The sequence below is a fragment of the Ovis canadensis genome, chromosome 6 (assembly GCF_042477335.2).
Source record: "Ovis canadensis isolate MfBH-ARS-UI-01 breed Bighorn chromosome 6, ARS-UI_OviCan_v2, whole genome shotgun sequence".
Lineage (NCBI taxonomy): Eukaryota > Metazoa > Chordata > Mammalia > Artiodactyla > Bovidae > Ovis > Ovis canadensis.
The window spans coordinates 108,190,924-108,207,595 of record NC_091250.1 but is presented as its reverse complement, the minus strand read 5'-3'; the positions used below and the strand labels follow the sequence as shown (position 1 = coordinate 108,207,595).

Sequence of the window (16,672 nt, the reverse complement as noted above, 5' to 3'; positions counted from 1 at the left end):
GGGCAGAAACTGCAGCTCAGAGCAGGTGAGTATAGTGCCCACAATTAAGCAAGGAGCTGGGATTCAAACCGCGATTTCCTCAAAGCCTAAGGGTGATCTTTAGAACCTTAAGTTGAGAGGTGGCTGAGCTGGATGCAGTAAGACATCAGTGCTTTGAGAAAAAAGAATTCCATGCGTCTCTGATTTGCTCAAGTATCACTAGAGGGAATGGGAATTCCTACTCTTCACAAAACCTTACAGGCCATTTATAACAAGCAAGGACCTACTGCACAGCATAGGAAATTCTGCTCAATATTCTGTAATAACCTAAATAGGAAGTGAAGTGAAAGTTGCTCAGTCGTGTCTGACTCTTTGCAACCTCACAGACTGAATACAGCCTGACAGACTTCTCTGTCCACAGAATTCTGCAGGCAAGAATACTGGAGTGGGTAGTTGTTCTCTTCTCCCGGGATCTTCCCAACCCAGGGATCGAACCCAGTCTCCTGCATTTGCAGGCGGATTCTTCACCAGCTGAGCTATCAGGGAAATCCAGGGAAATAAATGGGAAGAGAACTTGAAAAAGAATAGGTCCAAGACAAATTGCCTTGTTACGCACATGAAATCAACGCAACACTGTTAATCAACTATACTCCAATATAGAAAAAAAACGTACACATTGTTCAGTGAAAGAAAAACAAAACCAAACCCTTATGGTCTCTTTAAAGTCTTTCTCCACTCGACTCCCTCACTGACAAGAATATTCAGCTTCACCAGTTGTTAACTGGAAAAGCCTCTAGGTTCCCTCAAAGCTAGTAATGTTCAAATACATACTTCCATTCTATTACTTCCTTTAAATTACAGTATGAGCTTGATATTTATGAGGATATGCATAAAATAAAGGAACTGAGAGCCACTAATAAGACAACTGAGAGGAATTTCTACATCTCCTGTCAATGGAAACACCATTTGGACTGAAGGGAAATTCCTTCCCAACCTAGTAGAAAACCCAAGGAGGATTCATTCCTGCTGCACATATTTGCTTTGATTGGGTATGCATGCACTGCCAAAGACGACTTGATTTTCTATAAACTGGTAAGCAGTGTAAACTTCTATGACAATTTAGGAAAAAGCAGTGGCTATGGGGGAAATACAGAGTAATACCAACACTCATTAACTGTCTTTTTTTTTGGTTTCTAACTTTGTTTGACTGACTTAGAAGTACACCAGTTCTTATTCTTTATTAGGTATACTACACTTAAAACTATAAACTTAAATCCTAACAAATTCTGATTCTCACTCTTGAGCTCTGAATTAAGATATCCTAACATCTCTATGACCAATAAAACATGAAGACAATATTCATCTACTTTGGAATATCAACTTCAAGTATCTACTAAAATGAATTAGAAATTTAAAAAAAATATTATTTAAGTTTGCTGCTGCTGCTGCTAAGTCACTTCAGTTGTGTCTGACTCTGTGCGACCCCCTAGACGGCAGCCCACCAGGCTCTGCCATCCCTGGGGTTCTCCAGGCAAGAACACTGGAGTGGGTTGCCATCTCCTTCTCCAAGTAGTAGTAACTGATAAATGTTAAAATGAAACCAATTCACTGGTTAGAGTTTTCAAATATAAGATGTTTACCTCTCATCTCTCAGTCTTTTTTTATACCAGGAGGCAGCATGGTATAGAGACTTAAAACCTCTGTTTTAAAGTCACTATAGGGAGTACAGTAGGAAATCAAACCTCACTTCTACCAGGTAGGGCAAATTTCTCAGTTTTTCTATGCCTTAGTTTCCTCATCTGTAATATGGGAATAACAATAGTATCTCCTCCTTTGCATAGATGTAGGATTAGTTTTTATGCTTATAAAACACAGTGACTAGCACGTATTGAACATTTAGTTAATAGTAGCTATTTGCAACTTTACATTTTGTGGAAAGTGATTGTTATTTATCTCCAGGCTTGAATGGGTGCTTGTTGAGAAGCAAAGATGACTGGCAAGCTGTATCCTACAGAATCGAGACTATCATCCAACATTGTGGGGTCCCATGCAAATTTCCTCAGCAATGAGATGTTTGTCACATTTTCACATGGTGAACGTGCCACATACAAGAAATGAAGATCTTTGAAAACACAGTGAGAACCAGAGAAGATTCTACCTCAACATCTGGGGGAAAAAAAAAAATACCAGAAATCTCATTTCTCCAAAAGATTTCTTTTTATAGCTTCTGCTATATTTTAGATCTATGCATTGAATGGGTATAAATTTCCATCTCCAAGGCAAAAATGTCTGAATTTTTTCCAGCTGCTTTGCAGGGCCTACCTAATTTAAATCAGTTAAGTTTTCTAAAGTGTCTTAGAAATCAGAAAGCAGCCAAAAATTTGATGGGCACTTCAGCTCCATCACTAATATGCATTTGTTCTGCAATTACACTTTTCAAATTAAGAGGCATTAAAGGAGAGGGAACAAGAGGCAGTTTGTTCAGAGATGACCACAGCTGGCTACGGGGCTGGCCTGGGTCTGCTGAGTGTCTGAGCAGGTCTTAGGCTCCAAGTGGCAGCAGCCTTCTACAGCCATCATTTCAGACCCAAGAATGACCGAATTTTATAAACAGAGAAATCAATTTCTGCGCTGACCTTGTTTTGGAAACAGAAACTATCCTCACTAATGGACCTTTGAAACAGAGCTGAATCCTGCTCCAAAGCTTGCAAAATCCTGCGCTATTAGCATCTGGCTGGCAGGAGCAAGCAGCAGTTGTTTGGGAGGCTATTGACTGAGCTGGCACCAGATATAGACTCCATCTTTTCAGTTTAACTCGGGCAGACGGTTTAGTCTCTACAGGGTCACTTAATTTCTCAGAGTTCTCTAAAGCTGAGATGAGAAAAATCCTTATTTAACACCTGCACCAAAGCTTAATGATAATGGTAAAAGTTCCTAGACTTTATTCAAATAGATAATAGTATCTTGAAATAATGACCACAATAATTACGTGGAGACTAGTTTTGTTTTTAACTAGCTCTACAACCAAGGAAGACAATGGATATATGAAGATGTACGGGGCAGACCTTGCCGGGGAACAGGTCTCAGGGCAGGCGTGGTAAGACTGCTGAGCAAGGGAATGCAGGAGGAAGCCTGAGAACAAGGTCTTGGCGAAACTGCCATCTGGGGGTGATAAACTATGTTCAGAATCTGTAGGAGCAAAGTAGCAGTATTTCACATTGAAATATTCCATTCCCATCACATCCCCCACCTTCTAAATATGGCACTCGCTATATTAAAGAGAACATAATGCCGTGTATTTAGCTGTCTCTAGAAAGTTTTTCAAATAATACCCAAGAATTGGGATTTAATTGGGATCATTCTTCTATACTGCCTATGTTTGAGCTCAATTTCCCAGTTTATCAGGTTTGAGAAATATTTGGAAGGGAAGACAAAATAACATTTGGAACCATCCAACCACTTCCCCAGCAGAGAATAATGACATGTAGTGGGGAATAAACAACAGAAGATGATTTGGTTTTCACCTAAACATTTCTGTTTTCTTTAGAACATGGGGAGAGAAATGGAAATGCTTGCCCTGCTATGTCATGAGCCTCTGAAGCCTACTAAACTAGCTGAAATGGCATGCTACATATACGGACCGTGTTTTTTCTTAGTTCCCGGACCAGGGATCAAAACTGTGCCCCCTGCAGTGGAAGCATGGAGTCTTAACCACTCACTGGACCACCAGAGAGGACCTACATACATGGATTGTTAAAGTGTTTTTAGAGGTAGGATAAGCACCGGAAATTAGCTCTGTTCATCATTCCAAGGGGAGAAAAACAGCTATTGGAGGCTTATGGAGGATTGCTACTATAGATTCTATGTATATGTGTGTGGGGGTGGTGGTGGTTTATATCGGGGAGAAAATATTTCTTAAGAGAAAGTATCTGGACGGGAGTGGTATTTTCCCTCAGAAGGCTGTGTGTATGTGTGTTTCAGAAGCAGTACAGCAAACAGATCTCTCAGGCAGTGATGGCTAACTGTGAAGCTGTTTCCTCCAACTTTTAATGCCTCCGCACACAACCTGCAACCTTTTGTCAACATCTTGCCCATCCTTTACCGCCTAGTTCAAATCCCTTCTCTTTCAAGAGATGCTCTCTCAGATCCCCTCAATTAGAACTAATCAGTGTCCCTCCCATAGCATGTTATTTATGATCACTCCCAAAGCACTCACCATTTGTGTTATCTGTATATAAGTACATATTCTTTGCTCAATTGTAACCCCCCGAAAGGCATGATCTTTATTTTCCTTTGTGTTTCCTTCAAACCTATAATGCAGTCCTGTTCATAAAACATAGGTTCTACAAATGCTTGCTAAATCACTGTACTCTCTGCTGGAGAAAAGAGACTCTCTGAAGGGTCAATGGAGGGGTGTTCTCCCCTTGTGGTAACATATATGTGACTTCCTTGTATCTTCTGATCTGGGAAGGGAATCATGAGGTAGGCCACCAAGCTGCAGCGCAATAGAGCTTGAAGACAGGCTATGAACCAGGGAAACTAAGAGTCCTGGGAGTCAGAGTGCTTGGACTTTATTCCCAGCTCTCCTAAAATTTCCAGGGGAAAGTTCCTCATGGTCTATCCACCGTTTGGAGACTTTATGAGAAAAATCCTTTAATGTGAGAATTTGAAAGTCTGACATTTTCCTATCTTGCCAAGACAGTATAAAGAAAGAGACAGAAAGATATGAATTTGATATGGATAATATGGGCTTCCCTGGTTCTGACGGTAAAGAATCCTCTTACAATGGGTTCAGTCCCTGGGCTGGGGAGATCCCCTGGAGGAGGGCATGGCAACCCACTGCAGTGTTCTTGCCTGGAGAATTCCCATGAACAGAGGAGCCTGTTGGGCTACAGTCCATAGGGTGGCAAGGAGTCGGACACAACTGAGCGACTAAGCACAGCACAGCACATGCATAATATACTCTACTACACAGGATTATTTTGAGGATTAATGAGATAATAAATGTAAAAGTGGGGCTTCCCAAGTGGTGGTAGTGGTAAACAATCTGTCTGCCAGCGCAGGAAATGTCAGAGATGTGGGTTCGATCCTTGGGTTGGGAAGATACCCTGGAGAAAGAAATGGCAACTCACTCCAGTATTTTTGCCTGGAAAATCCCATGGACAGAGGACCCTGGTGGGCTACAGTCCATGGGGTTGTAAAGAGTCAGACATGACTATGCATGTACCCACATCTAAATGTAAAAGCATTCTTAGTTGAGGGTCTGGAACTCAATAACGAACAATGATCAAAGTCAATGACAATACCTATTGTGTTAATGCAAAAGTCCAACAGAAACAAAAGAGGGTACGAAGATAAAAATCTTTAAAATACGAAAGACAGAGCTTCTATTGCACGCACTTGAAAAAAAAAGCAAAACAAAAAACATAAAAGATAAAGATAATCCTAACTTTTCCTAATCTAATTCTTACACTGAGAAGTGGATGACACTATTTTACACATACATACTGCAGTCCATGGGGTCACAAAGAGTCGGACACAACTGAGCAACTGAACAATAAATATAATATGCACATACTATATATTCATATGTGTGTATATATATTATATACAGTTGTCTTCAAGTGCTGTGCTCAGTCACCTTTGACTCTGCAGCTACAGGATCTGGTGGGATGGATAACAAAATCTGCCTGATGCTATGTAAAATGGCATAATATTTGCATATAACCTACTCATAATGCAAATGCTATATAAGTAGTTGCTGGTGTGCTGGCAAATTCAAGTTTTGTTTTTTTGGAACTCTGGAATTTTCCCAAATATTTTCCATTCCAGTGCAAAACCAGAAATGAGGCCTACTGTGTGTGTGTATGTATAGCTATATGTGTGTGTATATATATCTATAGATACACATATATAGATATCTATATTGAAAGACACACACATATAGATATCTATATTGAAAGACACACACATATAGATATCTATATTGAAAGACACACATATACAGATATATTGATATATATGTATCTATAGATATAGATACACACATATACATATATACACACACACATAGTAGGCCTCATTTCTGGTTTTGCACTGGAATGGAAAATATTCGGGAAAATTCCAGAGTTCCAAAAAACAAAACTTGAATTTGCCAGCACACCAGCAACTACTTATATATATGTTTCTACTAAGACACAACTTTATAGATACCTATCAATATCTGTATTTCTGTAAAGATCTCATCAGATAGGGGCACTGAGAAAGACATCCCGTTATGAAAACAAATGCTGCTCTCTTGCACACTAAAGAAAAACAAAGGGGGAAGGAGGGGTTAGAGGAGTGGCACTAACGCTTCGCGGACTGAAACGGTAGTGCTAAGATCCACTGGCTGCACGTACCTGGCGCTTGTCTGCGGTGGGAGATGACCGTGACCTCATGTGGACAGGGACAGCCTGGACATCTGAGCGCTCCAGCAGATCCTCAGCCGACATGGACTTCGCGGCCCTCCCAGCTGTGGCCCCCCACGGGGAGGGCTCCCCTGGGGTCCTGTTCAGTCTCTGGGGGCCCTTTGATCCACTGTTAGCTCCACTGAGCAGTTCTCTCGGCGCTGGGTCCCCGCGGTGCCTTCCCCCAAGGTGGCGGCCGCTGGCAAAGGAGCTGCTGCGATCTCGCGGGGCCCGCTGGGTCTCCCCAGCGCTCCCCACCGCAGTGGCTGGCAGAAGGGCGGTCTCCCTGCGGGGCGGCAGGCTGGGCTCCCGAAGCGAGCAGAGACTGGAAGCCGCGGCGAGGCCCGGGCCCTCAGGCTGGAGGTAGGTGCTCTGGGTGCGCTCCAGCAGCCGCCCCGGCTCCTGCAGGCCACAGCTGGTGCCCGCGGGCCGCTTGCCGGTCTTGCGCTTAATGTAGTCGGCCAGTGCGCTCTGCTGGAACTGCTTTAGCTCGGGCCCCGACAGGCTGAGGGTAGAGCAGGCCCTGCCGTCTCGCTCGAAGATGCGGCACCGGTCGCTCACTGAGCCCTCCATGAAATGCGGCCCCTTCCTCGGCGGCCCAGCGGGGGCGGGCTCGGGTTCGGGTTCCTCCGAGACCCCCACCTCGTGCATCTTCTCCGGCTCGGAGTACGAGCGCTTCTTCTGCTCGGGGGTCAGATGCCGGCGCGGGCCCCTCCGGGCAACGGGGGGCGCAAGCCGGGCAGGGTCTCCCTCGGCCGGGGTCACGCTGTGCCGCTCGCGCGGAGTGTGCGGGGAGGCGGAAATCGGCGCCTCCGGGCTGCGCAGCCCCACGTGGGCCGAGGCGGGTCGCAGGTGCCAGGGCCTGGAGGCCACGGGCGTCCCGGGCTCGAGGTCCCGGCGTCGGAAGGACGTGGCCCCCAGGACGCGGGACTGCGCGTCCTTGATGCTGTTCCGGTAGGCACGGCTGAAGGGGGCGTCCTGCACGGGCGACTCGGGCTTGCGGGGCCTGTCGTCGGACCACGTGGCCTCCTTCTCGGTCTCGCTGAAGAGCTGGAAGGTGCTCTGGCTGCGGAGCAGACGGGCGTCCCGCCTCGGGGGCTCTCCACCCCGGAGTGGGGCACCCCGGCCACCCTCCACAGCCCGCCTCGGCTGTTGACCACACGGCTGCCAGGAAACCTCTTCTGACTTTGGCTCCCCGTTTCTGAAGTGCTCTTCTCCATTGCCTAGGGGTTCAGTGGGTTCGGAAAAATGTATATGGCCTTTAGTCTCCTCCGAGTCATTCCTCAAAGTATTGGAGGCTGGGAGTGTCCTGTGGGGCCTGTAGTTATAGCCGTAAGTAGAGCCACCAGCACTTGGGGGTCTCTGACCAGCCTGCTCTCGCTGCTCGATCTTGGAAACCTTCTCCAGCACGGAGCAGTGGGGCTTCCCGCACTGAAAGCCCTGCAGAGCGGAGGTGCTGCTGGAACTCAGCCTCCTCCGGCCCAGACTGGAGGTCTCCTGTGGGGATGGGGAGGGCGGCTCTTCATACCTTGGGTCTGAACTCTGGAAAGAGGCCAAGGTTCTCCCCTCAGGCTTTGGATAGGACACCGACCTGTCCAGCTGGCTCTTGTGATCAGCAACAGTAGTCCTTCCAGACTCTTCTCCCTTGGTATTGACTGTGCAGGTGGATGAGCATTCCAGGTAGACTTCCTGGGCTGCTCCTCCGAGATCCAAGCTGCTTTGCCTTCTTAGACTCTCAGGAATGTTTTGGAGGGAGGAGAAGGCAGCTGCAGTCTTGCTGAAGCTGCCTGGCACACTCTGGCCCAGGCTGCCTCTGTGGAGCCTCCCCTGGAGGTTGGCATTGTGGTCTTCATGGCAATCCCCCTCCGAAGGCTCTGAGGGCAGGAAGGATCTCTTGTCTTCACCCACTTGCCACGCCTGAGCCTGAGGGGACTGGAGGCTGCGGTAATTAGAATATTTGTTGCCCTGGGTGCTCTTTCTCTCACTGGGATGTGGGCTGTGGCCTTCTAGAGGTGTGAGAAGTCTCTTCAGGGAGGTCTCCTCCTCGTTCTCAGGCACTGAGGGAAAATGGACTTTATAGGGGACACATCTGGCTGAAGTTTCAGGTTTCCTCTCTACTAGAGACACTGAGTCCCGTTCTAGGGCCTGGCAGAAGGCGAAGCCAGGCCTGCTAGATCCGTTTTGGTTTCCATTCTCATCAAGAGCAGCCATTCTGTCGCACACTCCCTGAGGAGGTGTGTACCCACCCTCCTTGGCCAGGGCAGGGTAGAGGGTACCATTTCCACTCACAGAAGGCCGGGGCACCTGGGCAAAGTGTGGCTCCAGGGAAGGTACCGGGTAGATGCTAGTCGGCAGCAGAGGTTGGCCGGGCTGGGCCTTCTGGGTGTAATTGTGCTTGGGCTTCACCGGAGGGCTGTTTTCTGGGCTCTTCTCTAGCACAGTATGCAGCTGTTCCTCTATGAAGGGAGATTTCAGGGTGCCTGCAGAGTTTGCCGGAGGCCGGCAGAACCGTTTCTGATCTAGGCTAGACCAGGAGCTGGGCCGCTCTCGCTGCCGGAAGGCTGTGTAACTGTCACTCCGAGCTGGGGGCAGGGGCGCACCCACTTTAGCAGGCAAGTTGTCCACAGTGGTCTCTAAGGAATCGGGGCACTGCTGGCTCCAGGAAGAGGGTGGCGTGCCTTTGCCCCGAGGAACATTATGGAATTTTTCGTAGCCCTGACCATCAGTTGAGGCTCGGGTCTCCCTACCTTGGAGAAGCACGCCTGAAGAGTTCACCTCATACTCTGCTGAGACCCCCCTCCGGGGGTCATAGACTGTCTTAACATAGCGAATATCTGCCTGCTTCATCCCTTCTAGGAGGCCACCTCGAGCAGAAGTGGTGTCCATGGAGCCCGAACGTTCCCGGCCAGAGACACCAGGGGGTGGATACTCGAGGATGCTGGAGCTGGTGGAGAAGGAGCTGTAAGCCGAATCTCTCTTGCTGTGGAGGTGGCTGAGCTGGTCAATGCTGCTGGTGGACTTCGCCGGGGAGAGAAAGTGGCAGGGTGGGTATCCCCCACCGGGCTCCAGGCTCTCCATGCTTCCCTGGGAGCTGCACTGGTCAGGGCTCTGCCTCAGATATGCGTGGTCATAGCCGGAGAGGTCACTGGTGGAGGAGCTGGAAGAAAGGGAGGAAGGGCAGTCAGCGGCGAGCCCTGATTGTTGAGTAGGCTTCCAGGCACAGGACTAGCTTATAAATGGACTGTTGTGCAAGACGTTTCGTTTCTAGAAGGGTGGGTGAAAGGACCATATTTGGGCCTTGCTTGGCCTCCCTATGTGTCGTCACTAGGAGTAACTGCCCAACACCGTAACCTGTGTGTCTCTAAATTAATCACCCAGGATCGCCAGGGGAGAAGTGGGGAGCAGGAGGACGCCACGTGGGCCTTTGGGCTCAGGCAACACGATGATGTACTATGCTCTGTACCAGAAGTGACATTCTGCATGTGCCCAAAAAAATGAGAGAGGTGGGCGAGGAAAGCGGAGGGTGAGATGAGTTAGAGGGACAGAGACTGACATTTTGTGTCTCTTGGGGCGTCTGTGGGAAGAAGGGGAAAGTTTAGTAAGAGACCAGGCACGCGGATGGGTGAGGGAGACTGCACATGTCCCCGGTTTTAGTTAATATCTTTCCTTTTTATGGAGTTGAAGGGCTACTCCCTGGCAATCGTCCTGGAATTTCCACTGTACAAGAGACAATTTGTTTGTGGTAAGAAAACCAAACACAAAACTGAATGAGAGAATACTGAGAAAAATTGAGAACTAGAAAAAGTGGATGAGAGAGGAGAGGCAGGATGGATAAGAAGTCTTAATCACGGGAGGCTCTGAGGTACTGGGAGACCATCACCCATGGACAGCTTCTCAGAGTCCGGGCAAAGCCTCATATGCTGGACTGTAAGACCCTCCTTCACTAGCTCCTCCAAAAAGTTGCCATAAAACAGAATTACTTATAGCTAACTTTAATTATAAACCCCAAATATACTTCACCCAGCATGGTGGGCAAGAGAGAAGAGAGATATAGGAAGGAATAAGTAGCTCAAAAATCAAACAGCAGTCTCAATAGTTCAAACATTTGTGATTCACTGTTCTCTAAAGAGGGCTTCCCTGATGGCTCAGCAGTAAAGAATCTGCCTGCAATGCAGGAGACACAGGTTCGATCCTTGGGTCAGGAAGATTCCCTGGAGGAGGAAACGACAACCCACTCCAGGATTCTTGCCTGGAAAATCCCATGGACAGAGAAGCATGGTGGGCTACAGTCCATAGGGTCACAAAAAGAATAAAGAAAACGAAGAGTTCTTGCCTGAAGCTTTTCATTTTTAAATGAATAGGCATTTAAACACTATTAAAATCCATGGAGCTATTATTATATTTCTAGATCTTGTGTAAGTAAATATGGTGTCTTCATGGCTGAGTAGGTGATAATGCTTTGCTGGACTGTCTCCAGAGTATACGGGAAGAGACTAGAAGGATCAGATTCTGAGTCAAAACTGGAGCAGAATTCAAGGAAAAGAAGATTACATTTTCAGCAATTTCCCGCCCCAAATAATATTTCTTTTTCAGGGCAAGTAAACTTACTGAATGGAACATCTTGCTCTGGCAGGGACAGGTATAAATTCAAGGAGGAAGGAAGGGTTAATCCCAACCAGATTAGGGAAGCCAGTCCTGGCACTCCATGTCAAGGCATATGTCACTACCAGCCTTTACCCCCCACCCCCAAATGAAGAGGATGTGCTGAAAATGCACATGACGTGACTGAGAATAATCCCCTATGACCCACTTGTGCTCCTGTTTATCTCCTCTAACAGAAGACTCGGAGTTAATACTCCGAGGGGACACAGAAGCAGTAGATCCCACAAGGGCTGTTTTTGCTCACCAACTCCATGCAGGTGGTAGACACTACTTAATCCTCCTCCCGACTGCTAAGAATTTTAGCAGTCTTTCACTAAAAGGATAATCCAGATCTAATTTAGTAACATGTGAAAAAAAAAATCAAAGTGAATAAACTGATGGGTTAACTGAAACACTACTGAATGGGAGGAAATGCCATCGCAAAACACAGATGGATCTAGAACTATGAACTCACTGGTAAACATATCTCGAGCCAAGCAGAGCAAGGGTAGAGTGGGTTCCGTCTTGCAGCCAAAGGACACTTAACCCACCAATCCTCAGATGGAATGCATCCCATGAGGACCATTCTTACTCTTCACTGCTACTCAGGGAGGGCTCTGTCTCCCCAAATTCTCATTTCCCAGCTGCCTGGGGACTAAGACCCAGTGACCTATGCCATGCCATGGAGTGCCCTGACATCACCCTCTAGGAAAAGTTCTTCTACCACATTCAGGAAGCAGTAATTCTGATTACCCCTGCCATTCCTGCTTCCAAGATGGCACTCTTACAAATGGCTGACAAGAACCTGACATGCAGGTCTTCAATCCCGCAGCAGCTCCAGCCCACACAGAGACATCCTTACTCTCAAGATGAGTGTGTCAAGCAAGTCAGAGTTCTCACTGTGGTCTGATGACTTCTCTACCCTTGTTTCCCATTGCTCTCCCGCTTGCTCACTGCACTCTGGCATAATGGTCACTGATGGCCTCTCAAACCCATGATAATACGTCCCCACATGAGGGACTCAGGGCCTTTGTACTCACTGTTCCCACCATAAGGAATGCTCTTCACCTGGCTCACTCCCTTCCTTTATTCATGACTGTATCGGAGAAGACTTCCTTAAAATTCACTATCTTAAAAGTACCTCCTCTCTCCTTATTTCTTGCTACTCTGCTTTATTATCTTCACAGCACTTACTACTACTTGACATTACATCACCTCTGTTTAAAAGTATTTTCTAAATACTTAAAACACAACAAAGAGCACAAAACAATTATATGAAAACATTTCCTAAAGTGTACTCCCAGAACATTAATTAATTCCTCAGATGAAAAAGTATGTCTGGAAAATACTGGGCTAGATAAGGTAAATAACTGCAATTTAAGACATCCGAGTCCTTAATAAATTTGTTCATGTGATATTCTGCAAGGCAAATATACTAAGCAGTGCTTTAAGTTTTTTTTAATGTAGACCATTTTTAAAGTCTTTATTGCATTTAAAGTCTTTCTGTTTCGTATTTTGATTTTTTTGGCTACAAGGCATGTGGGTAATATCCCACATGTTCTCTGACCCGGGGTTAAACCGTCACTCCTGCACTGGCAGGCAAAGTCTTAACCACTGGATCACCAGGGAAGTCCCAAGCAGTGATTTCTAAACTTACATGACCCTAGAAAGTTTTCCCCAAGGAGCATCTAATGGATTATTACTCCACGGAACATACCTGGAGAAACAATGAATACTACCTTTTGATGTCTTGCTCAGTCTTGCACTCTCAATAACTAAAAATTATCTCAGACATAGTAGGTATTCCATACATATTTGTTAGAGGAAGAATCAATGAGCATGGGCTGGTTCTTTAGTATTCTGATGGTGTTATTTCAGCCTCTCGGGAGGGGACTAGACTACAGGATTTTTTGGAGGTTTTTTTCTAAAGTACTATGTACTTTAGAAGTCCTAATATTTTAGGACCATTGTGAGATTTCTGTAGGACAGCAGAAAGACAGTGACAAGGATCTGACAGAAAGCAGCTGGAACACAGTTTCAGTGAAATTCCAGATCTGAGCCAGTTTGCAGGCAGTGAAAATTACGTATCTTCTGTCTCTTTGAATGTCTCTCTCCCTCTCTCCTGCCCCTCCCCATCCCTTGAGCTCCCTCTCCTTTTCGTGCTTCTTAATGAGAAGCAGATCCACATATTTAGGACTGAGGCTGTGTGAAGGCTGTCACAGGGATGCTGCCCACCAGACCACCAGATGCCACTGTGCCCCTCAGAAATGTACCAGGAGAGCTTCTCCAGCTACAGCTGCCAAAGGGCAGCCCCCTATGAGCAGAACTCAGAGCTGCGAACCCGAAGCATGGAATGAACAGACCACAGGATGCTTTGAGCTGGGGTAGAAGAAAATCCGCATGTATGTGTCATTTGGGGGTAATCCAAGCTTTTCCTTCTCCTCCTGTACCCCACCCAGAGCTTTTGTGTTGATAGTCATTGTGTCAGGGAAGGCTGCTCTGAAGCTTGCAGTAGAGGGCAGAGTGGTAGGTACAGTGCAGGCTCCACCTGCCTAAACCCTTCTGGAGGTTGGAGTGAGGAAGAAACAGCAAGTGGAAAAGCAGAGCCTGAAGAATATTGCACTCCTGATGTCAACACTGCCACACTCCTGGGGCCTCTGGGAGCTCACCATAGTTACTGTGGGCAGTGATTCTAGGCACCAATTGCAGCTGTCTTATTTCTGCCTTCAGCCCAGTGTATATTTAGGTCACAGTATGACTTCAGATTTAAGGGCCTCCTAAGGTTAATGGGCTTCCCTGCTGGCTCAGTGGTAAATAATCCGCCTGAAATGCAGGAGACCTGGGTTTGATCCCTGGTTTGGGAAGATTCCTTGGAGAAGGGAATGGCTACCCACTCTAGAGTTCTTGCCTGGAGAATTCCATGGACAGAGGAGCTTGGCAGGCTCCAATATGGGGTCTGACATGCAGTCACAAACAGTGGGACACAACTTAGCAACTGAACATCAACAAAGGTTAGTGGTTAGGAGGGGTACACCCTGTTAATACACTCTTGCATTTTATAAATGTGTACTGGTTCATGCCATTAACCTCATTCGTTATTGTTTCACTGTGTCTCTGACAAGTTTTCAGTCTTAATTATTATAATTGCTTTTCATAATTACTGAGTGCTCACTATGTTCCAGGAACTACACTGTCTTACATATGTTACTTTGTTTAATCCTCACTATGATCCAATGAGATATATATTATTAATTTCATTTTACAGACAAAGAAACCAAGATCAAAGAGGTTAAGTGCTTTGCTCAAGCTTATGCAGTAGGTAATGAAATTGAGATTGAAACTGAGGTCTGATTTATACGCCCAAGTACCTCACCATCTGGTGTCCCTTCCACAGTTGGGCCTCCGCATTTAACCTTCTAAAAGCCTGTAACACGGCCATGCCCACAGAGCAAAAGCACTGTGCCTGCATGGCATGTGGGCCCTGCTGGGGCTGTGTTCCTGGAGCACACAGGGTTCAGATGGTGAAATTTTTTCAGGGTTATGGGGAGGGCTGTGGGCAAGGGAAAGGAGTGTCTGTAACGAGGAGAGCAACCAAAGAGGAGGGCAACCAAAAAGTATCCTAACAGGCCATGCCCACCAGTCAGAGCTCTAGGATTTATTTGGCCCTTGATCTGAGCAGATGTGGGTCATGGGGGTTCTGAGTCTTGGCCTCGCCAAATGCATAGCCACCATCTGTTTGTTAAGTAATCCTTCCAGCAACATCCTCCCCTCCCCGATACTGACCAGCACTTTGTGCCTGGCCACTCTGTGTCCGATTCTTTATGATCCCATGGACTGTAGCCTACAAAATTCCCTGCCCATGGATTATCCAGGCAAGAATATGAGTGGGTTGCCATTTCCTTCTGCAGGGGATCTTCCCAACCCAGGAACTGAATCTGCGTGTCCTGTGTCTCCTGCATTGGCAGGCGGATTCTTTACCACTGGCACCATGTGGGAAGCCCCCCTGCCTCCCTACTATAACCTGTATCCACGTACTTCCAAAAAGTAGTAAGCAACAGGGCCTGCCTCCCTGGCGTCAGAAGATGGACTCCAATTTGCATGGCTCTGAGTCTGTAGTAAATGCAGGGCTGTCCCGACTTCATTCTTTAATAGGTCTGGCGGGGGGGAGGTCAAGCTTGGCTCCCTTCTCCTCAGTCCCCTTCAATTGTGTCAGGTCTGATTACTATAATAAATCCCTTCCCCTGCATCACTCGTGATGGCTCTGCTTTTTCCTGACTGGACCTTGCTGCTGGAGCAATAAGACAAGCAGAAGAAAGATGACTCATATAGCTAGTATAGAGGAAGTATATGAGGTTATGGGCAATGGCTTTGAAACCTGGCTTGGATTTGATTCATGACTCAGGTACTGAGCAGATGTTTGAGCCTGGACAAACCCATCCCTCCAGCTTCAACATCCTGTCCTATGAAATGGAGTCAAGAAGACTATATCTGTTTCAAGGGTGCATACGAAGGACCGCATGAGATGATGTACATACTGAACAGTCCTCAGTGTGTTAACTGCTTTGATTGGAGCTAAGTTGGATAACTGGCTTTAACAGAGAGAGAAAAACCACGTGGGAAGTTCAAATACCAAATAAAACCATTCAGATAAAAAATAGATACATATTTGACTAAAAGAAAGGATGTGAAGCATCAAGGGAGGGAGCCGTCAGTTTTTCTGCTATAGTGTGTAATTGAGAAAGGTCTGATTGAGGATCAATAAACCCCATAAATATCTCAAATGGCTAGTCATTGTTCAAAATAACCCTGGCCTCTCTCCACGCTAGTCTAGCCCAGAAGGTGATGACTCATATATGCGTCAGGGCTTTTAAGAGGATGCGGATAGTGGGTAGGGAGACTTTATACTTGGGGTGAGTAAAAGAAAACAATCCTTTCTGGGAACAGGGCATTTGAAAGCAAACCCCACCCCCACCCCCAGGTCTCAGCTGTGGTCACTTACCTGGAATGGTAGCTCTGGGGCCAAGGCGTGCCAATCGTGCCCTGAGATATCTGCATCATGCTGGCATCGGGTTGGTTCTCCCCAAGTTTGGTCGAGTGCCAAGAGTGAGGCCGGCCTGCAGGTTCAGTGCGTCTGGGGAGGCATAGCACAGGGACCCTGCGTTAGGAGCAGTCTCCGCTGACTTCTTCACCAGCGAGATTTATGGACTTGAAAGCAGAGAATGCTGTATCTCAGAGATGGAACACAGTCGAGTAAATACTGGAAAACATCTTACTGTTCATTTCTCTTACCAACCATTGTGGTTTTTTTTTTTTCTGCTTTATTATTTTTATTTTCCTTTTCATTTTGACATGATTTCAGTTACATACAAATATTGCAAACTTAAAGAATTCCTGCATAAACCCTTGTGCACTGTTGAGAGTGCAAGCTGGTGCAGCCACTATGGAAAACAGTATGGCGTTTCCTTAAAAAAATGTAAAATAGAGCTACGATAGGATCCAGCAATCCCATGACTGGGTATTTATCCAAAGAAACTGGAATCAGGACCGTAAAGGGGTATCAGTACTCCCGTGTTCACTGCAGCATTACTCACAATAGCCAAGAT

The 16,672-nt window shown here is 46.6% G+C and overlaps 1 protein-coding gene across 2 annotated transcripts in view; it reads right to left on the bottom strand.

Moving 5' to 3' along the window:
- The window catches only part of SHROOM3 (shroom family member 3), a 330,073-nt gene that overhangs the window by 24,752 nt on the left and 288,649 nt on the right, over positions 1–16,672 (bottom strand). For both annotated transcript variants that reach the window (XM_069594398.1, XM_069594399.1), the window contains 2 exons: positions 16,069–16,200; positions 6,381–9,585 (listed from right to left, as the gene is read on the bottom strand). In XM_069594398.1, coding sequence (XP_069450499.1) covers positions 6,381–9,585; positions 16,069–16,200 — 3,337 coding nt within the window. The remainder of the gene's footprint in view (positions 1–6,380; positions 9,586–16,068; positions 16,201–16,672) is intronic.